The sequence below is a fragment of the Denticeps clupeoides genome, chromosome 4 (genome assembly GCF_900700375.1).
Source record: "Denticeps clupeoides chromosome 4, fDenClu1.1, whole genome shotgun sequence".
In the NCBI taxonomy this organism is placed as follows: Eukaryota; Metazoa; Chordata; class Actinopteri; order Clupeiformes; family Denticipitidae; genus Denticeps; species Denticeps clupeoides.
The window spans coordinates 16,623,398-16,650,615 of NC_041710.1; the positions used below are offsets into that span (position 1 = coordinate 16,623,398).

At 42.7% G+C, this 27,218-nt stretch overlaps 2 protein-coding genes across 2 annotated transcripts; one reads left to right on the top strand and one right to left on the bottom strand.

Moving 5' to 3' along the window:
- Positions 1-9,298: 9,298 nt before the first annotated feature.
- cdc73 (cell division cycle 73, Paf1/RNA polymerase II complex component, homolog (S. cerevisiae)) lies at positions 9,299-27,078 on the bottom strand. The gene is made up of 17 exons (XM_028977835.1): positions 26,939-27,078; positions 24,689-24,794; positions 24,483-24,552; positions 24,306-24,368; positions 23,893-23,945; positions 23,717-23,805; positions 23,419-23,632; positions 22,368-22,466; positions 21,794-21,872; positions 20,865-20,929; positions 15,222-15,279; positions 14,378-14,413; positions 14,189-14,276; positions 12,690-12,851; positions 12,509-12,609; positions 10,986-11,127; positions 9,299-10,313 (listed from the first exon to the last, which is right to left on the bottom strand). Exons 1-17 carry the CDS (start codon positions 27,067-27,069, stop codon positions 10,277-10,279), a joined length of 1,593 nt encoding a protein of 530 aa, XP_028833668.1. The 5' UTR covers positions 27,070-27,078; the 3' UTR covers positions 9,299-10,276.
- LOC114788895 (beta-1,3-galactosyltransferase 2-like) lies at positions 16,532-19,583 on the top strand. The gene is made up of 2 exons (XM_028977836.1): positions 16,532-17,035; positions 17,998-19,583. Exon 2 carries the CDS (start codon positions 18,217-18,219, stop codon positions 19,483-19,485), a length of 1,269 nt encoding a protein of 422 aa, XP_028833669.1. The 5' UTR covers positions 16,532-17,035; positions 17,998-18,216; the 3' UTR covers positions 19,486-19,583.
- Positions 27,079-27,218: the final 140 nt, after the last annotated feature.

Below are 27,218 nucleotides of genomic sequence, written 5' to 3' on the forward strand. Positions count from 1 at the left end.
ACACACTGCTCCCTCAGGGGATGGATTAAATGCAGAGGCCATGTTTCACTACATGCACTGGGAGCTGTGCTGTGGGTAACATGAGACAACTAATATCTTTCAATGGGGTGTAATAAAGTTATTAATTGAAATGCATGTCCCGATTTTTATCAAGCAGTCAATTTTCATGCCCAGATCAGCCACTACTGCCCACTGTGCGCTTTTTCCAGCATAAAATCACTGCTGAGAGATAAAAACAGTACTGAGAATTGCTTAATGAAGTGAAACTAATTTTATTCTTGTGAAATGTAGAGCCATGGATCACAGAAGATTTTCTATTTTTGTTTTTAAATAGATGCTGTATAACAAGGGTTTAAATTAAATGTCCTCATGAATTTGCGCCAGGATGACAGTCAGTGCAACTGAAGCCCTATGCTAGTGAAATCTCATTGATCATTATATCTTTATATCTTACTGAATATTATGAAGCTTTTGCAACACAGATAATAAAGGATTACTCTATTTAGATCAGCCTATAAACTTCTATTTGTAATGTAAATCAAAATTTTTTTAAATTGTTGATGTCAGTCTCAAGCCTGGTCCCTGTTGAAGAAAGGGACATTCATGTAAATCATGGGATTTACTCTGAGGTATTTACTAAAATGTCAAGGAATTAACACAAAACAAGGTGCAAGGCTTCCACTCCAGCTACATCTCTCCCTGCTCAGCCCTTCCTTCCTGATTCAGTGATATGCCGATATATGTCAGATCATATCTTTGTGGCTGGCAGGGGGGATAGCTGGAGCATCCCTCAGGCTGTAAAACTGAAAGCTTGACAGCTGCACACCTCTGCTGGGAGGGGCATGTAGCTGCCATGCTGTGTGCTGCATTGTTATGGCTATTAGAGATGGAGATTGCCTGTCACTTCCTGTAGTGAGATTGTGTGCAACCTCACACCCACGGTGAACATCAAATGTTGAATCTGTTCTCCTGGCTCCTGACATTGGCCAGTTATATGTGTTGCTGTGGATGCTATTTGTGTTTTAAACACAAAATGTGCAATGACTGGTTCACCGAAGTGCTGGAGGTGGTGAAATGACATGCAGGCGTGTGCGCAGGTTTCCATTATTCAACAACTCAAAAGGAGTTGTGGCATGTGGAGTGGGAATTCTGTAACAGTAGCTGTCCACGGCTAGAGTTGCAGAATTGCAGACTGGATATGCACTCTCAGGACACAATGGAAGCGTTCAGTTGCATACGCCAGGTCAACCAGGGTGTGGCGCAAAGCAACAACAAGTCAGCAGCCACGGAAAATAAAGTGACCTTGCACAGAGAGTTTGTGGTGAAGTTTGAAATAAGGGTGTAATGCAGCACTTCCAGCAACCATGGAAGGAGGCCAGTCAGGACAGCTCAGGAAAGGAAGCAGAAGCAGCAGCAAAGTCCATTGTGGACTCTGCAGGTAGACGGTCAGCAGACAGCTCAGCTACAAACTGACCAGCAGGCCAACAGTGGGCGGGTGGTCAAACCTGGCGCCACTGACCAAAGAGTGGTTTCACGAGCTGACAACAAACCGGCTTAAAAAGGCAACACACTCATTCATCGATTCATATCACATCTGTAGTAAGCCTTTTGACCCAACTGAACCTGCATCACACTGACCACTTTTCACCCCTGACTACTCTACAGAGTTCCCTTTCTTGGCGTTCGTTTGGACTTCCTTGGTGCCAGTCCCGCTCAGGATCATGTCTTTGCATCAGCCTCTGATACAGTATTTGCTCCTCCTGCCAACCGTGCCTTGCTAACCGATTACAGACTACTACCTTCACTTTCAAGTACGAGGTGGTGTACACACTCTTGCCTCCATGCGCTGCTGCTTTGCCACATCCCTCGCTCCGACAAGCAGAGAATCTGCCCTTCTTCTCTGTGGCAGTAGGTAGGGGCGGTCGAGAAAGACTAGTGCCGGTGTTGTTCTGTGAAGCAGGTAAGTAGGCAACATCATATGTAGAACACAGTAGTTGTGCGCCACAGTGCGCAATACGCGTGCCAGGATGGTCAGCACCTTTAGTGGTCAGGAGAGTAGTCAGGGCTTGATGTTTATCCCCACAAATAGGTCCTCCATTTTTCTACAGGCCAGAAACATCCAATAACTTCTTTTAAAAATAACTGAGTATTTGGTTCAGCAGGAGTTAGGGTTCTTGAAGCAAACGCAATTACACGCTCAGCTAAGTTGTGTCACATGACACCGGTCCCCGGGTGTGGCCATGGAGCCCAAGAAAGTCAAGGCAGTGGACTTGTGGCCCCCCCACCCAGGCCTTCAATTTCCTCTGTCACTGCTTCACCTCAGCCCCTGTCCTGCAGCATCCAGATCCAGCTATCCCCTTCACGTGGGAATGGACGCGTCAGAACTGGCCGTTGGTGCTATCCTGTCACAACGTGGCCCAGACAAGAAGTGTCATCCGTGTTGCTTCTTCTCCTGTATGTTCAGTCCAACCTAGCAGTGTTACGGGGTGGGCTTCAGAGCTCTGACACTCCCTTTCTGGTCTGAACCAGATAGGTCTCCTATCGCCTCAGTAGTCAAAACACAAAGGCCGGTGACCTCCCTCACCAGCACGTTGTGGGACCTTTCTGGTGGTCACTAGAAACCCATTTCTTGGAGGCACAGGCTGCTGACCCAGGTACTTACACCGTTGTCCCACCTGTATGTCCCCGAACCATGCCGGCAACAGCCCTGCATGGAGGTCACTCCTCCGGCCTCTCCAGCCACCCAAGATGCCAACAGAAATTGTGTCCCCAGTTTGTCTCAGCTGTCTGGAAGGCGTTATGCCTACTCATCTGTTCCACCGGCAGTCTCTCCTCTGGCTATCACCTTCAATCCAATGGCCAGGTGGAGAGAGCCAAGCAGAAGCTGGGGCATCATCAAAGCAGTACCTGCAAATAGATATAGACCTGTGGAAGGGATTAGAGTACATGCTGAATTCAATTGGCTAGTGCTTCACTCCAAAAATTAAATCTTAACAATCCAGAGACTCTTGAAAAAAGACCAGAGAGCTTAATTTGTGATACCATGGTGCCCCTGGTCCACCAGGTGCCACAAGCTCACAATTACACACTGGTCACAGTGATTTGGCCCCATTTAAATGTTGCCATCTCCCTTCAGTCCCCTGTTTTTTTTTTATTGAGTTTGTGTGTTAAATTAACTTGTGTGCATGTGTTCATAGTATCAGAGCTTAGGGGCAGTGGTGGCCTTTTTTTTATTATATTTATATAAAATTTTCAACATGTATTTTCACCATGTTGTGCACCATCTCCATTTGAAAACCATCACTCATGCCTCAGTGGGTCAGAACTTTATTTTTGTGAGGTGTGTTTAACGTTATGGTTGATTGATGTAGCCCTGGATGAAGCATTCTGTAGATATCCTTTTGATTCGTGCAAAGAAGCAATTTTGTGTCACACAACATATCACCCTGTGATCTCTCTAAAGAGATGCAAATCAAACGTGTCAACATGAAACCACGAAAACTCCCTGCTTCCCATCTGTGATCTTGCTTCCACCCGACCTTTAAATATGGCGTGTCTCCCAACTTGTTCGTGGTGCCGTGACCCAGAAGCAGTGAAAAGCAGGCCTGTAAAGAGCCTCACAAATGTAAGAAATGCACGAGGGAAATACACCCGTGCATTCCTCAACATGAAAAGGGCTGCGGTGAAGAATTCTGCCACTCACTGCAGGTATTGTATATCAGAAGCACTTCTCCAATGCAACTCCCCTGCAAGAGGTCTCGCGAGCTTCACAGTGTGTTTATGCTCCTCGGCTCCTTTGTGATGCCTCGCGTAAACTCATTAAAGTTTCTGGTGGCAGATCCCAACATGAGACTGGCACATGAATATGCAAATGCTTCAGCTAATTGTAACCATGGGAATATCGCTCAGAACCCCCGTCTGGTAAACAAACTGAAAGGCCGGGGCTGAGAAATGGGCACTGAGGCGTCGTGTATACCTGGGAAAGAAAAGACCTCACAAATTTAAAAACTCCTCATGCCTGAGTGGCTCTGCTTTGAGGATTTTGCTGATGCTCTCAGATGAACGAGGTGTTGCTCCAAATGGTGTGCACACAATTAAAAACAGAACCAAACACAGAAGCCCCCCGATTTCCTTCAAATTTAGCTGAGTCTCAGAGTGTCTTGACATTTCCTCCTGATGTGTTTACCTTGTTCTGATGCAGCACAGTACATTGAACAAACATAACTGTCAGCTGATATTTCCTGATGGCATGACACTTTGTGGTAAAGAACCAATACTCGGCAGTTTTGTGGTGTGTCATGAATAACTGATTAAAAAGGTGACAGCTAAGTGAGCTACTTCAGATTTTCAGAACTACTCTGCTTGCTTTGAGGGCTTTGTTTCTTTAATTGAAAGACTTGTGCATATTAACATTAGTGACTAGAAGACACAGACCAATCAGCAAACAGAATATACTCTGAAAACACAGGTCATTTCAAATGAAATATGAGTTAGTTTATAAATCCTCTCCAAGCACAAAGTGTCCTATCTGATATGACCTAATGTCATCCACACAAATGTGGCCAAGTTGCATTTTGTTTGAGGCTATGCATGGTGTAGTGTGGTTTGATTTTAAGCAGACAAGCAACTCAGAGTATCATCAAATGATAAACAGTGGCATGGCTACCTTAAGACCAATATCTTTTACTTGCAAGTTTGACCAGTTTGTGTTGGGATTAAGTTCAGGTGAGACCAACTACCAGCACTGTACTATTGTTTGGCAGCCGCACAGTTACAAGGTTATGGCTTTTTATGTGTGCAGAGTTTCCTCTGGGTTCTCTGGTTTCCTCCCACCTCCCTAAGGCATGTGCACTAGATAGATTGGTAAGTTGTTCAAAAGTGTGGGTGTTTGAGTGATTGTTTGGGTGAGCATACAATTTATGTCCTTCAACTTATGTCCTGGGATGGGCTCCAACAACCACAGTCCTATTTAGGAAGAAGCGATTATATAGAGGGTAAAAAAATGCAATATAATAGTGATGAAAGAAACTTAAAATGCACCATTTCGTTGATGCCATTATTCCACACATCTGAACAAAAATATTCTAACAGCTAAGTTAAAATAACTAAGAACTTTAACTCTATGGTGTAAAGATTTAAAGTGTAAAGAAGAGCACTGGTCCCCACAAAAGTCATGAATGACCCATCATTACAACAGGTCATCTTTAGATAAATGTCCTATGGGCCATATAGTCGCTCTGCCATCATACATCAGGCCTGACTCACATAATCATTACACCAGCATTGGTTTGTCCTCTCTATTTATTTGTAGAACAGTTTCTTGCCACGATTCTCTGCTTTCATGATTGATAGAGCATGGCAGCCATTTTCAACGCTCATTTACTCCTTCCCGGCATGTTTTTTTTTCTGTCCATCTTTCATTTGGAATGGGCAAAAGAGAAAATGGGTTTTAATGTAAATTTACCTGACATACCCAGCTTCCTATTTATTTATTCCATTTATTTATTCTGCCCATATAGGGCATTTTCATTTAAAACAGTGAGATTTTCTGTCTGCTTTCATTATCTTAAGACAGATCTTTTCTGAATCAAAATATTGAACAGCATGACAGGGTACATGGGGGTGGGGGGAAATGCAGGACAGGTTTTAACTGTCTGTCATACCTTATGTCTGTCAAGCTCATAAATAAGGTTGGAACACTCATTTGCATCAGCCCAGTCCTCTCTGGGTATTTTTAGTGCACAACCAATGAATGTGAAAGATATGCTGTCCTGCTGCCATTCGCACGTCATTAAGGAACCTCGTAGATAATACAGGTACAGAACCAGACAAAGCAAAAACTCTGTCCCTCTCATGTTTATCCATCTAAATCCCCATGGTCAGGAAGTGCCTTTAATAAATTCTCTTCCCAAAGGGTAAAGAATAATGAGTATTGTGCACTCTTTCCCTTTTGCTTGCACAGAGAAAAGAACTTCCTGTCAAATTACTGAAATATTTAATGACATATGGCCTATGCATATATGAATGCTAGAACTAACATGAATAAATAAAATGTAGATACCTTTCCAGCCCCTCCTGTCATAAACCAATATGTTGGGTGTGTATAATAATACCTCAGATGTTTCCAGTTTCTAGACATTAAAGGTGAAATCAATGCGTAATGCCTGTGGGTTCATTTCTTAAGTACCCGAACACCTATCTTCAATTCCTGCCTCAGTAGAGCTGTAATGCAGGAGGAGGAAATCAATGGAGCACCAGCCACGGGAGGAACTGTGTCTATTTTTAAGTTCCTGACACACCCCCCTCCCCCCCTTTTTCAATCAAGCATCCTGATTTCACACTGGGGTTGAGAGACGCTGCTCTCATAATTTCTTACCTGCTTGGATTGATGTGCCATCCTATATTTCAAGATGCAGTTCTGGGCCTTTGCTTTTACGTGCATCTATTTTACATGATTTAAAAGTGGACAGTGTAAGATTGGACATCACAGGAGCATGCTTTTGTTTTGCCTAGTGGCTGTCGCAGGACCATGCCTTTGTTTTGCATAGCGACCGTCTACAAGAAGATGTGACATTCCTGTGCCAATAGTTATGCATGAAGATTCAACACCTCTGTTTTACATGCCTTTTGTCTGACGGCAACGTGTGAAGTGTCGGCCGTCAGGACCGCCCACTCTTTGTCTTCCCCAGATGGGAGGCACCGGGGGCGTGACATCAGAAACAACAGGTTCTGATTAGTCAGTAACAACTTCCTGTAGGCCAGGGGTATAAAGGTCTGCTCACATGTGGAAAAGGGACTGAGCTTTCTTGCTCAGGGGTTTTTCCATCGGAAGCCGGAAGGCTTCTGAGTCTTTTTCTCATGGCTTTTTCTCTCCCTCTCCCTTTACTCTTTCTTCTCATTTTTATTTTCTCTGTAACATTGGTACCTTTTTACATTCAATAGTCACATGTAACTACAATAATTATTTACCGGTGTTAATAAATTAGAAACTGTTCATTTTTAACCTCTATTGTGCCATGCCTCTTTCTGCCAGGTAACATCAAGTTGGAGTGGTTTGAATACAGTGTTTTTACAACAGTTATACGTTATCTTCTACATGTTGCTGTATACTGGGGATGTGGAAGCACAGCAGAGACTAGAAGAGACAAAGGAAGAGAATGAACTGGTCAGGGGTGTTGGTTCTGTCCTGTGCTGCTCTTTGGAAAGTGCTGAGGAGATGGGGAATGTGTAAGACAGAACGCTCCATCAGGTCTTTCATCTGCCACAAGCCTCTACAACAACACAGTCAATACAGTTGTACATTGTGCTATAATCTAACCTGAAATTTTTTTCTCTATTACATTTTGTAAATATACATACAAATATACATTTTATACATTTGTTATTCCATTGTTCCAAGTGAATTTCTCTCATGTGGTGTCAATAAGGCATTTTTTTATTGTATGGTGCAGTGATTCCACCAACACCATACATACACCATTTAGTGGTCGCTTTCTGAGAATTAGACCACTTACTATGGTTTCAGTTTAATATTTAATAGGCAGATGTATATGACCCATTGATTGCTATGATATGTATGATGACCACTGGTTTCGACTGGCCAGTAAAATCACCTCTAAAGATGATGGCCGATTTGTTTTGCTATGACTATAAAGGTGGAGCTAAAGTTTAGCTCATTTTACCCAGGTATCCCAGTGGTTAATCCAGGCTTAGGTGCCTGAATAACACTTTGTTCTTTCACTCGCCAAGCTGTTTCTTTGGACAGACATTCCCTTTATTTTATTTTGGTGTTGGACACTCCACAGGTCTTGGCGGATCTGTGTTGTCAGTCCCTGTGGGACTCTGAATGGCAGGGTGCCCCATCAATCTAAAGTTTGCCTTTTCCCTTTTGAAACATGCTTTACTGCAAGGGGGAAATGGATAGGAAGAAGTACCGGAGGCACCCAAGAAGCAATACAGCCAGGGCTAATAAATTTTCACATAATATTGTGTGCACCGAGCAAGAAAGAGCTCAGAGATGGATACTGATACACAGTGGCTGGATTAATGGATCAGACTGGAAGTTGTGCAGAGGCAGCAGATACAAGGCCTCTCCGTTTTAATAGTCCAGTTGACAGCTGCTCCTCAAGCACTGGCAAGAGAAGCGGCTGAACTTTGAATTTACTTTGAGGGTGTCGGCCTGCTCATATCTGTGTGATTCGCAGGGAGCAGAATTGTTATTCTACCATGTTGCTGCAACACAACATACACTGCGAGTCTGACTAAATCTGGTGATGAGCCAAAAAATAAAATAGCTGGTGGAGTTGAGGGTGATACGGTTCTGTTCGTTTGTAGATTAGGACCACTTCGATCACCAACACACACCCATTTCCCCTCAGAAAACTTTTCAGATCAAATAAGGCCCATTTTTCATTTGGACTGACAGGTATATCAAATGAACACAGTTAGTTCCATTTTGCCATTTCGATGGGATAGGCAAATTCCTGTCTCTGTATTTTTTTACAGTTCTATGGCCACGATAGAACTGTAACTACAACCAAAGTGACGTGCCGATGCTGCACATCACTTCAGAACAGATGAACCTCAGTACGGTCTCAGTACATTTGAACCTGGGTCTTCTGGTTCATAAGCAGGTGTCTTATCCACTAGGCTGCTACTACCACGCCATTTACAAAAACAATCATGCCAACCAATCCCAGTGACCTTCCTGTTCTTGTAACACCACAGAAATGCTGTAGTCCTTTGTCCGACCTGCGAGGAGTAACTCAGAGTTGACTTCACACTGAAGTGTACTGCATCTGTTTTTACATTTTGGTAATAAATAAAAAAAACAAATAAAAAAATTGTTTCCACTCTAGGTTACTGGTGACATTCTCCTCCCTATAAGAAGGAATTCACCAGCCTGCCAAATGTTATATATTGCACCTTTAATGAGTATTCAACATTGCTTCAGCCAGCACGGTGCATAAAGCGTCCCTCTGCAACAGCACAGCAAGATGTCCTGTTAGCATGAGGGAAAAATGGTAAAAGAAAAGAGGGGAGAGAGAGAGAAAAAAAAAAAAAAAAAAAATCGACCAGCATAGAGCTCACATTTCCATGCTGGAAATGGTCACGGTAGGGCGCCCTGCTGGTGGAACAGCAAGCCCCAATTACCTGGACATGGTAGACTAAATGTAGATGCACTATACTCTCCAAAGGGCAAAGAGGGGAAGGAGCATCAGACACTGACTTTTATTATGCACATATTGTATGAACAATTAAAAAAAAAAAAAAGTGCTGGTACTAAAAAAATTTTAAAAAAATGGGGAGCCGAACTGACTGCAATTTTCCATTTATGAAGCACCCTGTGACCCCCCAAAAAGTCACAATTAAGCACAGCCATGCCGGTCATCTAACTTGTAGCTGCAATAACATCCTCCTGCTGTGAGGAAAGCCCAGCAACTCTCAATGTGGGGGTTATGACACCACTGCTTATTCATTTCTCGAGATTGTGTTTCTGCATTGTGCTCTTACCTGTTTAAACAGCCTTGACATGGTGGAAGATTCATATATATAATATATGTGTAATATTATTTATTTATTAAATGACAGTGACATCACAACTTGAACCTTGGCTGGAGAATATTTGTATTTACACCATTAGTCCCTCACCAGACCCTGCTCAGAACGGCAGTGACTGACCGGCAAACAAACCAGGCAACTGTTTAATAAAAAAAAAAAAAAAAAAAAAAAATTGTACAAACCATAATACACAAAATGTAGAGAGAGAAACAGAAGAGCAAATGGAGACATAAGTGGCCTGTCAGAAGAACATCTTATGAATTTTAATTATCGGAACATTTCACAGTGGATTGACAATCCACCTCCACCCAAAAACAAAAACCTTCCCATACATCCTTCCGATAGCATTTTCCCTCTTTTTTTTGATAATAGTTTCTGTCTAGACATTATGTAGCTTTTAAGTTGAAAAAATAGACATCACTTGTACTACCATGGTAGCAATGTGGTAAAACAAAGTAACTGATTTCCAGGGTGTCCTCTTCATGACCCAGGCCCCTGCAGTCCAGACAACTGTGCCAAGTGGGCTTCTCAGTTTGGGAAGACAGTACATTTTTCACTTAATTGGTTATCCTTGAGAAGGAAGAGACACAGGTCAGACTGCAAAGTGCTGGTCACGGCTCAGGGGTAGACGGAGCGATACGAGGAGGGTTTGACCCATTGCAGGTGAAGAGGGCATACAAGATTCCCGTAGTTGAACCAACACTGTAGGCACACCTCAGAACCTCAAATGTGACTTGTGTTTGACCATGTACCTGCAGAAAATGAAATGTGCAAGACTTCAATAAACATTTCCACAAACCTATTAAAAAAAATAATAAATAAAAAGTTCTTTTTAAGAGACAGCATGTTGCAAAAACACTGCTGACAAACTGCACTCAAAAGCCTGGCTGGCTGATCCCCTGTGGCGACCCCTAACGGGAGTAGGGCTGTGTATACCAAAATCGTATAAATTGCGATTATTTCGCAACCCCAGATTCTGCTCCATCCTTTAATTAAAGGCTTGCTGCGGGAAGACGCATGCGTCCATCAGGATAACTTGCCCATTACAAAGTGAGGCAAATCAGTGATACTAGTGATAGTGCATTTCAGTGAAAACGGTAAAATAAATGCAGTGCAGTGGAATTTCATGCTGTGCAGCATAGAAACCCAGAATGCTCAGTCGCCTGCTATGGCAGCTAAAATTCCCCACGACACCTTCCATAACCGCATCTGCACCTGCTGCCAGGGAACATAAACTATAAACATGATGCTACTCTTACATAGGCAGCAGTAAATATGGGTTGTGAACAAATTTACTACGTTTTAAAGGCAACCATCACATAAATGTCTGCACAGGCATCAATGAGAGCTGTTATTAAGGCCACTAAAGCTGACTAAATTACAGTCATTCGGTCTTCAGTAGCTGTTAAGGTCCACACACTCACTTGTCCAGCGTTTCCCAGAATCGCAGGAAAACAGGTCTGTCCAGGTGGCGCTTATGGTGGCTGAGCTCCAGAACGGTGACATCCCACTTCTGAACGTTGGGGTCTGTCCTTGCCTCATCGTATTTCAAATGGAAGGCTCTGACTATAAAACAAAAAATATCATAACCGTTGGCTCAAAAAAGCAAGGAGGAGCTGAAGCTCATTCACTATTGCTGCTGAAATTTATCAATAATGAGAATTCCTTCTAGATAACCAGACTTGAAAAATCATGCTGTCGAAGAATTTTATGCTAGCAAAATAAGTTATTTATACACTGTTAATAATGAAGTTGATTCCTTAAAGAAGTTGATTGTATTTCTCTAACATAGTCTTCAACCAAAAGCCACTCTGGCTATAAAACAGAAAAAAAACAAGAGCATGGATTGTATGATTATATTATATATGGCCTTCTGACAATTTTTTTTTACAGTTCTATGGGCACGATAGAACTGTAACTACAACCAAAGTGACGGGCCAAAGTGCCCCCCCGGAGACACTAAGGGTTTAGTGTCTTGCTCAGAGACACAATAGTAGTAAGTGAGGGAGGTTTAAACCTGTGACTTTGTGGTTTTCTGGCTCATTGTAAGATAGTTGTCAAATAAATTATTAAACATGTGTTTGAACTTGAATGGAAAAAATCAATAAAAAAATTGGACCGAAAAGGGAAGTCAGAGACAGGATACAACCACCAACTTTCCTTCACCTAACTGCGAACAGAATCGGACTACCCTAATGATCGTGAGCCAGTATCGGGCTGATCTCCAGTCGGCTGCAGCAGTGGGAGAGCACATCAGCGTTGAAAGCAGACAGGCAGATAGTGTCACTGAAATATTGACTCTGCCACTGAACAGATGTTGGCTGTCAGACGGAATGCTTAATGAGCTTCCAGTGAAATGCGGCGCGGCACGGCGCTGTGCATTGTGGACAACAGCCACGACACCGTGGTCAACCCCACAGCCAATTAAGCCCGACCCCACAGCCAATTAAGCTTGAGCAATAACAAAAAACTGTAGCAAATAATTATTTCTGACCAATCAAATTTCACATATTACTGCATCGCAACAACTTATTCACAAATATTCAGCATAATCTGTGGTTTCATGGTAATACCATTATATTTCCATGGTGTGTTGTGTAATAAACATGGAAGTCTTTGGGCTCAAGGTGCACAAAGCTTGACAACGAGTCAAGAACATCAATTGGGTTTTCAGAATTAAACAGGAGTGGCTTGCTAATGAAACTAGGAGGAGGAGCCACAAAGCATGATTTAATTTCTGATAGCATGAAAGATGTTTATAGTTTACTTTCGTGGAGGGACACACACACACACACACACACAGATTAATCATATTATTCACACACCCATACACAGATTTTTGGTAATATATGAGTACCAGTATGTGACCCTGGTATTACGTCAAAACTTGAATCCGGTATCAGTGCATCAATAAATCGAAGCAAAGTTCACTGCACAGTTAACTCACTTTTAGAAAAAATGTCCACAGGGGACCCATCAGCAAGAAGCCATGGCCAACCCTTGAACTGCCAAGCCGGTCCCTGAACAAAAACAGCCACCACACGATCCCTAGACCAAAACAGGAAGTTTGATCATTAGAGTCCAATAAAAAAGACCAGTTAAAGCGCCATGGCTGGGGAGATACAGACCAGTCCTGAGGAGCCAGTTTGAGGGGCTGGTCGATGACTCTGTACGGTACAGTAACGCTGAGCATAGTGCCTCCAGGCTGGATCTGGTCTTTGCGCCTCTGGAGCAGAACCTCATTGTCCCGCTGGATGCCCTGCTTCTTCTTGTCCTCTGACGTCACAAACCTTGTGAGGAAGACGGAGATATGAGCACGATTCTACCTAATTTCTAAAATAAGCAAAAGCAAAATCGGTCGTGTGAGGATAAAGATGTGTTTTGAAGTATTGCCTATTTGCATTTTTATATCATACTCTTAAAAATAGGAGAAAAGGTGCTGCTTTGAATATTCGCTCAATAACTGTCACCATTTGACTCTGATGATCCAGAACTGCTGACAGCACAGAAATTAATCCTGCAGAATGCAGTTATCCAACCAGGCAGAATATGGTTATAAACAACACTCCATCTTGTGTACAGTTCAATCCCATCATGCATCAGTAATATCGATCACCATGGCAGTCAGTGGCCTAGTGAATTCCAATGTCATATTTTGCTCTCAGTGGCCGTCAAACCCCTGCAGTAAATATTACACTTCAGTAAATGACTCATGTGCATAGAGTATAAATCCTAAAGTTATTATTTCGAGGTTTCGGAAGAGATGCCAATAAGGCAAAGCCTCTGTGGTTTTTGGATCAAGTTAGGGTGTCTAGACGTCCTCTTGTCCCGGCAGGGTATGAAGAATAGACCAGGTTTTTGCAAATAAAAGCCTTTACAGTGTTTGTTAAATTAATTTCGTTGATGTCATTTTATGCAATAAAACGATTAATTTAACATTTATACAAATTTTGAGTAAATATCAAGATAGATGTTTTGAATAGAGGTATCGCAATATGACCAAAAATAATATGATATTTATAAGCTATATCGCCCAGCCCCAGTAGCCACTAACAAATACCTAAACCAACCCTGATATAAAGCCAAGAGAGCGATGTTCATTTCCAGAAAATGACCGATGGCAGTAAAAGAATCATGCAGCAGGAGCACAGAAAACCTCATGACCCCTGGGCAGCAGAAATATCAGCAGCTCCAATTCCACACAGCAACTTGTTGGTTTATGGATCCAATTAAACAGAAAAAAACAGCAGTAACAACTCATCTGTGCTTGTGTACTGTTATGGTAGACTCATGTTACAGAGAAAGAGAGAGAAAGGCTCATATGGTTGTTGCTGTGGTCACCAGTCAAAAAAGGATCATGTAATCTACTGAGCTGATAGACTTGTGGTCCACAAAGAGATATTTTGGTGAAATCAACTGATCAAAATCACTATTGTGAACTGTAACATCTCTCAAGGCCGTCGAGCACACAGATACAACACCTGCCCAATATCCATCCACTGTGTTTCTGCCGAATGTGCTGACTGTAAACGTCAAATAAACATTTAAATAAGCAAACACGATCAATGATCATTTCAGTAAAATCCTCCCAAAAGAGAGCTGATGATGTCCTGCCACTCAGACTTACTTGAGGTCCTGTAAAAGGTCCTTGGCATTCAGCATAGTGATTAAAGATGTTGTGGCTGCTGGGATGATTATAATGGGAGTTCTTGACCCTAAAACATTTACAGAAGCATATTATGTTTATTACAGAGACAGGCAATATTTAGGTGTATCGATATAGCATGAATTATATGTTTCTTGGAGGCTTTCTCACCTTTCTTTTGGTTTGGTGGAGGTCTGGCTTGAGACACTTGGGGGGTGGGGTGAGATGACCAAAAAAAAAAAAGTTAATCTTTGCTTGTAATTAAGTCTGCTATCTTGTCAAACATAGTGTCGCCCCACCCATTTTTCACTTTCCGAATCAAGCTGCCTACAGTCTCATAACATGGGTACAGATCTTAATCTGCTATCTGAATCTCATTTGGTTATGGGGAAATAAAGACACACGGAGCAGTTTTATGTAAATAAGTGTAAGGTAAAAATTGTCTGTTAAAAACAATGAGTTTTGCATTAAATACTATAGTCAAGCAAACAATCTGCAGATAGATATTTTGCAAAGCAAACAGTGCACATGGCGAAATCAGTGAAAGGTGCCTGGGGAGCAGTGTGTGGGGACAGTATTTTGCTCAAGGGAAGGAAAGGGTGACCTTTCGTGACCTTCAGTGCTTTGATACAAAAACAACTTAACTATCCAGAGCAGAAGGTATCTGTTGCATTAATACAGATGATAAGGCACATGTTTGCACAACAGTTACGGGGTCTAAAACGTGAATTCATGAGGGACTACAAACTTCACAGTTTCCCTCCAGAGCGCCAAAGGTCCTCATTAAAATGTCATGATAATTAGCAGATTCGCCCGATCGTCTATTTTGCATCAGGGAATGCTTTAAACTGTGCCTTGGAATGTGCCTCTCTCTACATTCTGTTAGAGGATGAGAAATTAGCGATAACCCAGGCACGGAATCATGTTTCTTTTATTAATAGCAGTAACGTTTTCCTAGGCTGGAGACACAAGAGAATATGAAGTGTGTGTCCAGATTTCACGTCCTCAGGGTTACCTGGTCGGGGAACAGGCTGCATTGCTGGAGTCTGGGCCTTTCTGGCTGAAGCTCCTTCCTAAATGACAGACAAGACAGACATGTGGGGAACACACATTAACATTTGCTGGAAATCACTAAGTCAGGCATCACTCGCTTCTCTTCCCAGAGACCCGCTGTGTAAGTCTTCACCGCCAGCTGTCAGTCTCATTAGTCATTACTGAGCTCGCAAGGTTGATGCTGGCTGCAGTTCTCTACAAATGTCCACCCAAGAGGCCAATGGGCAAGGTGCAGTTCTCTCCACAGAGATTCCAAGTGATCAGTCAGCAGACAATAGAAGACAGACGGAGGAAAGAAAAAAAAAAAAAAAAAAAAAAAAAAAGACAGATATAGTGGGTTTTGTAAAAGTAAGCCTGTTCCCAATCCAAAATAATCCATCCATCTCCCAACCTCCGCAAATCCTGCTCTACTCAGGGTCAAGGGAAAGTGAAGTAATTGTCAAAGCACGGTGCACACAGTGAAATTTGTCCTCTGCATTTATCCCATCACCCTGAGTGAGCGAGCACCTTTGCGGATCGGGATTTGAACCGGCAACCTTCTGATTACGGGGCCGCTTCCTTAACCGCTAGGCCACCACTGTCCCACACTTGGAACCTATTGTAGCAGTCATTTCAATGTACAAAACCACCCAGCTCTTTCTGAGCATTTGTATACAATGACAGTCATAAATGAAATCTATTTATAAAAAAATGGTTAATTTGTTACAATTGAGAGCCTTAACATATACCTATGATTTGTTAGGAAAATTAAGCCATTTGGCTCTTCTGTTAGTTTAACATCTTTCCTCAGAGTTAACTTAACCAGGTTTATCAATACTCCCCATGAAGGATGGTCACTAATGGGATGAAAGGTTGCAATAGTTCTAGGGGAACAAAGTTGGAAAGAGGGCAAATCCAAAAGTAGACAAAAAGAGCATTGAGCAATATTCTCTCTTGGGGCCTAGAATTCCAAGCAATGAATCTGCTTCATGCAGCCCATGTGAATATTTTACCAAACTGCTTCAGAAAACTGCTTAAAACATTATTATAAAAGGAATAATTACATTTGGTTTGGGGGGTGGGGGGTGTCACTTTCTTTGCATACCCTCCTTAACACCAATCCCAAAACTATAATTTAAAACAGCTTCATCTGAGGCTGGCCTCCCACTTCCCACACTCAGCAGGCAAGACCCTTTCTTTATCCCTACAAAGGGGTGGGCACGAATACAAATAGATCACATGGGGCGGCAGGGGAGGGACTACAGGGCTCCGTCTGCACAGCCGAGGCTGTCAGGGGCGGATGCACATACACGGAGGGGAGAGAGAAAAGAACAGGACCGGGCTGGCAGAGCCAACGCATACAGAGAGCAGAACAAGCAGCAGGGGGCGGAGCCACCATCCTGCCTAGCAACGTCAGGAGGCCAGGAAAGGAAAAGGGGCGTCTCCCTGTTCTCCGCAGCTCAGCGACTGAGACTAACCCTGAGGCAAGGACTATGACTGGTGGGGACGAAGGGGAGCAAGAAGAAGCACATCCACGGCAAGCAGCTCTTTGTGAGGCGAGTCAGCAGGCAAGAAGAAAAATGATGGATGGGAGGCGTAGGAGGGGAACGGAAGCACAATAGGAGAAGACGTCTGCTATCAACATCAGAGCGGAGGGAGAGCAAAATATATTTATTTAAAAAGCAGTACCGTCATGCAGAGGCTACATGGAGACCGGTGGGCCGATAAAGCACGAAGAACAGCGACAAGAACAGCAACTGCCAGTCTGCTACAGCCCCGATGAACCATAGGAAAAAGGTACGGCCATCAAACCCACACACAGAAATCACACAAACCGTCCTATCATTTAAATCTCTCTCACACACACACACACACACACACACACACACACACAGACTTTCAGGCCTCCGCTTGGTGTACGAACATCAGGGTAGCATGCTTATAGACAGGAGTATTGCAGACATTTTCTCACCCCCTCTGTCCAACATAGCCCTTTGTCTGCTTGAACAATATCTATGAGAGATTTGGTAGGGTGCCTTGATTGCTCAACCAACGTTGCACAGCCAGTACCAATAGAGTGCAGTGCTGGTTTCAGGAAGCAAGTTCCCTGCCTGCACAAATCAAATCTTGATGTATTAATGTATTTCTCATAATGACAACCAGTAAAAAAAATTTAGTAGTGAATTTCATATTTTTAGTCAGACAACATCAAACATTTTTAACATTATAGTTCACAAGCGCACCACCAGATTAAATCAGGAATGTGGGTTGAATATCAACCTTTTGCATAAAACAGAAGATGGGTCATACAGCCTGTGGAAAACATTTCTAAAAGATTAAGGTCACATGATTAATGAGAAGCATATATATTACAGGTATGGGACCTGTCTTCACCTATTCAGTAAAATGATTGTTTTTGCCATTGTGATACACGGTCCAGCACACAAAATGTGTCCTCTGCAATTTAACCCATCCCCTTGTGAGCAGTGTGCAGCATTGAACGGCACCTGGGAAGCAGTGTGTGGGGACTGTACCTTGCTGAAGGGGACCTTAGTGGTTCTCAGGATTTGAACCTGCAACCTTTCAGTTAATAAATCTGATTCCTCACCCACTAGGCCACCACTGCCTAGACTGTGATTCGATATAGATGTGCAATTACCCTGACATTACAGCAGAATTTGAAATGACTGATAACAGTAGGATTTATGATCACTTACATGGCTCATTATTACATGATCTGCAATTTTTGACTCCAACAGATGGGAACAAAACATCTCTAATCCTACTGAGACCAGCATGAATTCCTGCACGAAAGCCACCGACATGTCCCCGCGCTCCCACCAATATCAGCAGGATGAAACACAAGGCATCTTCAGCATGGCAGCCCTAGCAGCCCCCCAGCCACATCACACTGCCATCTCTGACATCGGCCCGGTGGCCAAAAACTGATTGGACCGGACTGGTTAGTAGAGGCCAGTATGCAGTGGCGGCGAAGGCACTGCTGCACTCACATCGCCGGGCTCCTGTTCGTGCTCTCATTCGTGGGCCTGCTCCTCATCCTGGGTCACTACGACTGGACACGGGGCCGGGTGGGTCGCAGAGACACTTCTGTGGCGTCTGGAACCCGGGGCTTCCAGCAGGGCAAGGCCGAGGGCAACCTGAGCTTCTCGCTCCGAAACGTCTGGAAGGAATCCGCAGCCCAAGCAGCGCAACAGAAGCCTAAGGTGAACTTCAGCTTGTACCAAGACGAGCAGGGAGTGACAGGGCTGGAAACCTCCCTGGGCGCCAACAGCAGCCTCAGTGAGGAGATGCGGGCGGCCGGGGCGCTGCTGGCCCAGCCCTACCCCTACGTCATCAACGAACCAGACAAGTGCCGAGACAGCAGCCCGTTTCTGGTGCTGCTGATCGCTGCAGAGCCCGAGCAAGCAGACGCCCGTCATGCCATCAGGCAGACGTGGGGGAACGAGAGCGTAGCTGACGGCATGGGATTCGTGCGCCTCTTCCTGCTGGGCGTAAGAAAGGGGAACAACGGGGCACAACTGCAGAGGCGGATAAATGTCGAGAGCCAGAAATACCACGACATAATCCAGCAAGAGTACTTGGACACCTACTACAACCTGACCATCAAGACCCTGATGGGAATGTATTGGGTGGCTACGCACTGTCCCCGCGTCATGTATGTCATGAAGACGGACAGCGATATGTTCGTCAACACAGAGTACCTGATCCAGAAACTGCTGAAGCCCAACGAGCAGCCCAAACAGGGCTACTTCACTGGATACCTCATGAGGGGCTACGCGCCAAACCGAAACAAAAAGAGCAAGTGGTACATGCCCCCCGAGCTCTACCCCAGTGAGAGATACCCCACTTTCTGCTCAGGGACGGGCTACGTATTTTCCGGGGACATGGCGGCGAAGATCTACCGGGCCTCGCTGAGCATACGGAGGTTGCATCTGGAGGACGTCTACGTGGGCATCTGTCTGGCTAAACTGCGGATTGAGCCAGCGCCGCCACCCAACGAGTTCCTCTTTAACCACTGGCACGTGTCCTACTCCAGCTGCAAGTACAGCCACCTGATCACCTCCCATCAGTTCCACCCAAATGAGCTGCTCAAGTACTGGCACCACCTGCAGAGCAACAAGCACAACGCCTGCATCAACGTGCCCAAAGACAAGACTGGCCGCTTCCGCCAAAGAAAACTCCACTGGGCCCCGCTCGTGAAATGGGAGGTAAATGCTCAGAAATAAAAAGCACAAACTCAAGGGACACTGGACAACACGTTGGTGAATGGCACAGTAAAGTGTGTGTGTGTATAAAAAAAAAAAAACATTTGCAAAAATGTATTTGCAAGACAATATGATATTGATCTTTTATTTTTTAGAATAAATAAAAAGGTTGAAATAAAATGTCTATTTAACAAAGGATGTGTTTCTCTTTGTGGAATATTTTTAAAGGGTTAGGGTTAGATAAAAATAAAATACCCAGCTTCTTTTTTTTTTCCTGCAAAAGTGTAGCGCTTGAGGGTCAGTAGCAAAAATAGAAATTGTTACAATGCTCAGCCATGTTGCCGTACGTTGTCGTTGTTTCAGTGCTGAAACAAAATGAAAAGGCACCATGGCCGGGGTCACAAACCCTGGTCCTAGAGGGCAACGGTTCTGCACAGCTAAGATCTTCCCATGTTCCATCATTCAACTTAAGAACAATGTGATAAGTACAGAAGAAGGTGCTAAATAAAGGTTAATACAAAATGTGCAGGACATAACCATAGTAAAACCAGTAAACAGGTAGGTGTGCCTTGTCAAGTGCCATGGAGCAAAGTAGCAGTTTATACAAAGGGGGTCCACAGTTCCAAAAAAAATCTCAAAGAGTGGGAGAATGTCATTAATGAATCAATATAAATAATGAACTACAGCTTTGACATTTCTGTAAATGGAAACATACTGGTTTGTTGGATTGATCCACAATTTTGACAAAGAAAAAAAAAAAAAAAAAAAAAAACTGTCCAGCCCAGCGATCACAGTGTTCCTCAGATCACAGTATGCACAGCACTGACTCACTTTCTTTCTTCCCACTGTACTGAGGGAGTTGCCAAACCGAAACAAAAAGAGCAAGTGGTACATGCCCCCCGAGCTCTACCCCAGTGAGAGATACCATGCATTTTATTCACTTTTTAATTTCATCCTGCAGCTGTCAAAATCACAAACTAATGTTAACAAATAAAAACATACTAAATATATTTTAGAGCTGTAAGATATACTATGTACAGCACCTTGTAAATGTGTAACATTCACTTTATGAAGAATGGGTGGTCGTAGCCTAGTGGGTAACAAACTCGCCTGTGAACCAGAAGGGTTGCTCCAGGGGGGACAAGACTGTCCCTGTAACTACTGATTGTAAGTTGCTCTGGATAAGAGTGTCTGATAAATGCTGTAAATGTAAATGAAGAAAAGTTAAAGATGTAAAGAAATAGTTAAATTGTAGACTAATATCATACAAGGTGCACTGGGGTGGGAGACAGACATCATTTTGAAACATTCAGATTGTGGACAGAAATACAGACAAAGCAGAGAAAACATAGATGAACTGGATTATTAAACGTTCCATAGCCCAGCCGCACAAAACTTACAGTCACTGACTTGAGGGTCATGCCGTGGTACGTTCCCATGGTGTCAATCTTAAAACCCTCCGTTTCTGCGGAAAGGTAGGAACGAAGAGTCAGACAGGCCTTTAGCTTATGTATGAAAATGAACATGAAAGATTAGCAGCGTAATTCAGATTAAGACATGGAAATGCTGAAATGGGAGTTAACGATGCACACGGCATCAAAGGTTTGCGTATTTGAAACAACCATTCTAGAGACAGGCTTGAAGGTAAATTCAAAACAAATACTTCCCATTAGCCTTCCTATTGTCATGGAGACTGTGTAAATGAAACACTACATTGCCGATAGGGGACAAGGGGCTTACAGCCTCCCTGACAATTCTCATGAACATCCGTCTGCATGGGCGAAAGGTCATTTGGAATAAATGACATCCTGAAAATGTCCAGTGAATCACATACACACTAAAGTACCCACTTTTTCACCTACATGATGTTTGAGAGGAATCCCTGTTTATCTCAGGTGTACCAGGGAACCTGAATATCTTTACACACACACACACACACACACACACACACACACACACACACAGAAGCTCCCAGCCTTGAGCTCACGTCTGGATCTGAGGCTGAATGGGCAGAACGCCAGCTCGGTAAATTTAAATGGCCACGGTAAATGTGCCAGTTTGCTGTGTGTGGGTCAGGTTTTGCAGGATAGGCACTTTAATTCTCCACGCTCATATAAAATTAATGGGTTTTCCTGTAACTCATCACTTTCTGTCGAATACCCAATCACCTACAGTGATGCTCAACAGTGAAGGGGCATGCTGAGCTTCAACTGATGGTGCTAAAGCCTGGTTTATTTAATTTTAAAAAATTGATAAAATGGACCATTTGGCAGAAGGGTCATGAGTCTGTGGATCAGTGACCTTTTTATAAAATAAAAAAAACCCTCACCTTCTTTCCCTTTGAATCGCTCCTGATCGTATCTGTTGTAGGCTGCTGGTACTGGCTGTTTGTTCCTTATGGACGGATCCTAGGAGTAAGCGGAGATATCCAGTGAACAAAAAGTAGTTTTCAAATTTTCTGTGAATAAACACAAAATGGCTAAACCAAATAAACAAAATATTCAGTGTAAAAGTACTGTGCAACTGGTTCAGAAACATTAATATATTCTTTCATACTGTTTCGATACAACACAACAATTTTGACAAACTGCACAAAAACTGGATTTTGGTTTAATAAAATATTATTATGCATATAATGAATAAACATTAAAAGGGCTTCTGGTAAAATGCTGTAAATGTAAAAATTAGAACAGTACTCTAATTTAGATATCAGTATTTGATGTCTGTCTGTACAGCACTCCACCATATCTGAATGAGTGGAGAGCTGAGCCAATCAGCAAGCTTGAAAAGTTAATTTCGAGCTTCATTTATTTGACAAATGGCCAATGTACAGCCCATAAATATTCTTATTTCGATAAACATCCTTTCTGTGAAGGTGGGGCGATGGGCAGGGAAGTACTTACCACCTGAGTGGGGTTCTGTGCTGGTCTCTGCTCGGGGGCTCGGCCCTCCTCTCTGGCCTTGACTGATTGTAGGATGGCAAATATGTTTTTGGAAAAATTCTACAACAAAATTTTAATTATGAATAAATACCACTATTTAAAATTGTATGTAATTAAATCCTATACTATAAAACTAACACACAAAAAAAAAATAAAAAAACATTGTTGGTTTCAGTAAAACAAGAGTGACAAATCTGAAACGTTAATGTCTGAAAATGTTTGGCCAGTTTTGTGGTACCAAAAAAAAAAAAAAAAAAAAAAAACACTAAAAGAACGCTGTTATTTCTGAGAATATCAAGACATGGGTTGAGTAAGTTTACAAAGGAACACATATCTAAACTCGACCTAAATGCAGTGCATTAATACACACAACAGTCTGAATTCAAAACACTTTTAAAACATGTTAATCCCATCCGATGAATCTTCACATTACAGAATTTCATGGACTGACCGATTCTCAACCTTGGGTCAACTGGACCTAAAACACGTAGTCTTAATCAGATTCACCTGGGCCATTTTTGGATCTTTATCTTAAGCAACAGCGTCATCTGCAGTTAAAACTGTGGCACTGCAAAGGTCAACGAGTCCTTTCTTTCCACAGGATTCTACTCTATTGTGAGTTAAAATTATTGATACCATTTTTACATACAATATTTAAATGTCACCACAATAGTAATCTACCGGTGATAAATTAGAAACTGTTCATTCTTGTAACTTATATTGTGCCATGCCTCTGTATATCCAGGTAACATCAGAACAGTTTTAACACATCGTGAATAAAGTCAGATAATCAAGGACATTATGATGGCAGCAATTCTCTAATATCTTCCCCCTTATTCATCCATCGAGTTGGAGTTCTCTTTTTTCCAAATACTATTTACAAAATGCAAAATGTTTATGGCTTTTTGAACTCAAATGCAAACATATTATTGAAAAAATTAGTTCAAATAACTCTTCAGAATTATTTATGATTGTATTTATTTATGATGTAAATACTCCCATTTTCTCATACCTTTCCACTACTCTGTAAAATGGTGGTCCTCGTCCGCCACACTCGCTCTCGACTGACAATGTCTCTGGTCACATCCACTTCGGCATCCACAAAACTCCTCTGCTTAAGGGTGATATCCTCATCAAGGTCTGTTTTGATTGTGGAACGCTTCTTGGCCATAATTTTGGCTTTGATGGCAGCAATCTTCTCTACGGACATGGCTTCTGACAGGGACCTGGCATAGTCACAAAGTAACCAAAGTCAGCACATCCACTCCACAAGTCTTCTTCCACCAGCAATTTATTTCATGTTCCTCTACCTGATCTGGTCAGTTTGCACAATGCCTTCCTTGTGGCCTTCCAGCCTGGCAGCCAGACGCTCCTTGTCCAGACGGACACGCTCTTCATCCTGAAGTAATAGAGCAGAGATACAAGTTAATGAACTTTACGTTTGAAGAATCTTCAACCTAAAGACAGGCGACATGGCAGTTGATACCTCCACACGTGGCTTTTTTGCCTCCGATGAGACCTCATCTGCTGCCCTTTTAACTGTTTGCAAATAAGAAAAGAATTATTCCCGAGGAACTCAAGACACCTCATCACTTGAGTTCACTCAGCAGTTTTCACCTTTGTACCTCAGCTACAGTGGGTGGGCATCACTTTTGTTAACCCCCGCAGCTAAAACAATTCCACTCTCCACTTGAGGTTACCCACAGTGACAATGAAATGTTAACCCTTTACCTTACCATAACATTAACATTACACTTGCAAACAATTTTGATAATGTATTAAAACTTTTAACGCATCACTAAAAGACTCAATAACTCCTGCATTTCAGATGATCAAAACTGTGAATACGGTTTAAATAAAAATAATAAAAAAACAAAACAAAAAAAAAAACGCACAAACCTTGCGTGGGCCTCTGCAACCCAATCTCAATGGGTGCACTTCTGTCGATGCTTGCTGATGTAGCTGTAGAGAGGCAGGTAGGTATTTAAATCTCACTTTGAACAATATTGCTGCCGTTCACTAAAAGAGCAAAACTAATAAATCATGTCTTATGGAACAAATCTGCCTTATACTTACAGCTTTCGCCATTGAGATATGAAAGCAAGTCCTTTCGATCAGGTCTTCTTACTACAGGAATGTTCTCTGTCTACAAATAACGAAGAAAAAAGCAACCGTAGCAAGGTAACTGATAATTCACTCACAAACTGGTTATGTTTGTAGTGACCTAAACAATGATGCTACAAAACACACAGAATTAACGAATAATAGACAATAAGACTTACAGCCGCTCTGCGGACATAGGACGGGTGAGGGAGATGCACATTGTTGAGCAAGAACAGGATTGAATCGAGGGTGTAGTACTCCTTGGGCTGGCCCTCCTTCCCAGTTCTATAATGACATTTCAAGAAATTTCTTTATGGAACAAGTACAAAACATACTTGACAACAAGAAACTGAAGGACACAATGTTCATAAGTTTAGTTGATACCATAAGGGACAGTTTCCTGTTAATTATTTAAGCCTAGTCCTTGACTGAAAGCATTTTTGAATGGAGAACTTCAAAAGTTCTCGATTAGTTTTAGATCTAGGCTTATTCCATAAACAGGAAACTACAGTCATGTCCAAACGTTGAGAATGACACAAATTCTGTTTTTCAAAAAGTTCGCTGCTCCAGTGTTTTTAGATCTTTTTGTCAGTTGTTTCTGTGGTGTACTGAAGAAAATTACAACACATTGACAATAACAATGTTTATGCAAAGAGTCAATATTTACAGTGTTGGCCTTTTTACCCCCCAAGACTTCAGAAATTTGCCCTGTCATGCTTTCAATCAACTTTTTTGGCCAAATCCTGACTGATGGCGACACATTCTTTCATAATCAGTGCTCTGAGTTTGTCGGAATTTGTGGGTCTTTGTTTGTCCACCCGCCACTTGAGGATTGACCACAAGTTCTCAATTGAATTAAGTTTTGGGAGTTTCCTGGCCATGGACCAAATTTCAGTGATTTATTCCCTGAGCCACTTAGTTCTCACTTTGTACTTATGGCACAGTTCTACATCATGCTGGAAAAATCATTGTTCTTCACCAAACTGTTCTTGGATTGTTGGAAGTTGGTGTTGGAAGATGTTTTGTCTTTATTCATGGCTGTGTTCTTAGGCATCCACTCCCTTGGATGTTAAGCAGCCCTACACATGAATGGTCTCAGGATGCTTTACTGTCGGCACAAGACAGGACTAATGACGGTGCTCATCTTTTCTTCTCCGGACAATCATTTTTCCAGATGCCCCAAACATGCAGATGCACTCACACCGACCTGCTGCCATTCCTGAGCAAGCTCTGTACTGGTGGCACCCCGATCCCACAGCTGAATCATCATTCGGAGATGATCCTGGCGCTTGCTAGACTTTCCCGGGCACCCTGAAGCATTCTTCACAACACTTGAACTTCTCTCCTTGAAGCTTTTTTATGATGTGATAAATGGTTGAAGAAGGGTCAATCTAAGTAGCAGGAATATCCTTGCCCGTAAAGCCCTTTTTATGGAACACAATGGTGACTGAACGTGTTTTCTTTGAAGGGAACCATGGTTAAGAGGAAAAACAATGATTTTGAGCATCACCCTCTTTTTAAAGCACAAATACAACTGCAGAGGTCTTGGAAAAAAAACTTCTAACCTTGCAAATATTGAATCTTTGCATAAACTTAATGTAATTGTCAATAAAAGCCTTTGAAACTTATAAATTGCTTGTAATTACACTTCAATACACCACAGAAACAACTGACAAAAAGATCTAAAAAACACAGAAGCAGCAAACTTTGTGAAAACCAGTAATTGTGTCACTCTCAAAACTTTGCCACAACTGTACACACTGACATCTAAATTAACAGGAAGTGACACTATAAATGCACAAATTCATTACATTAACTAACATATATTTACCGCACTGCTCACATGCAGCATCCAACACTCCTGGTGCTAAATGTTGGGGTGTTCTGTTTACATATTTTTTTTCAAGATCAATTCATTTCAAGAAGATCCACTATAGTATTATGTCCTATAAAGTACCTCTATTGTAACAATGCGCGCCTGGATCTACAAGGAACCAAAAGGAAAAGGTTTTCAGATGAACCGAGGAACGACATCCCTGCACATCTCCGATGCAAGAAGTTGTTCCACAAAACGAACAACCTGGGACGCGAGGCAAGAACCACGAAGACCCCCAAACTGGTTTCATTTGAGGGGTTCGGGCGACATCCAGCGCACTTCGACTTCATCAAAAGCTTGATGGACAACGCTCCCCGACACCCCGGGCACGTACCGCAGAGCAGCTCTTCACCCGGCACGGAGCTATATCACACGGCGTTTTACTAACCGCGCCGGCCTGGTCGGGCCCAGCTCGCCCCGCTTGATCGAGCTCCGCTGAAAAGTTCTGCATCAACTTGCAGCCTGCTTGTAGAACATCTGGTTTGCGCTAAGCGGCTAGCAGTTAGCAGGCTAGCTGGCTGAGGAAGAACTGCGTAAATAACACTTTTCTTACCCCCAGATGACATAGTTGGTCTTGACATTTTTAGGCCACGAAAACTCCCCGAAAATAACCTCATCTCCTTTGGCGACGATTTCTTTTTTCTGGATATTGTACTGACGAAGAACACTCAACACGTCCGCCATCTTCACTTGCCTTGAGTGAAAGTGGGGGGCCTTGGCGTCAAGCCCTCGGTTTTTTTTCAACGCGGGCTGTCCAATATTGTGCCTGATCAGTTTGGTCGCTAACATATGAGATTTGGCACACAAATTCCGACCTATATTCATTGTCCTGA

Coding starts and splice junctions, on each gene's coding strand:
- LOC114788895 (XM_028977836.1), top strand. CDS start 18,217: ATGCAGTGGCGGCGAAGGCACTGCTGCACTCACATCGCCGGGCTCCTG.
- cdc73 (XM_028977835.1), bottom strand. CDS start 27,069: ATGGCGGACGTGTTGAGTGTTCTTCGTCAGTACAATATCCAGAAAAAA. Junction 23,946..24,305: donor GTTGCAGAGGCCCACGCAAG/GTTTGTGCGTTT, acceptor ATTTGCAAACAG/TTAAAAGGGCAGCAGATGAG. Junction 21,873..22,367: donor CACAGAACCCCACTCAGGTG/GTAAGTACTTCC, acceptor GCTTACTCCTAG/GATCCGTCCATAAGGAACAA.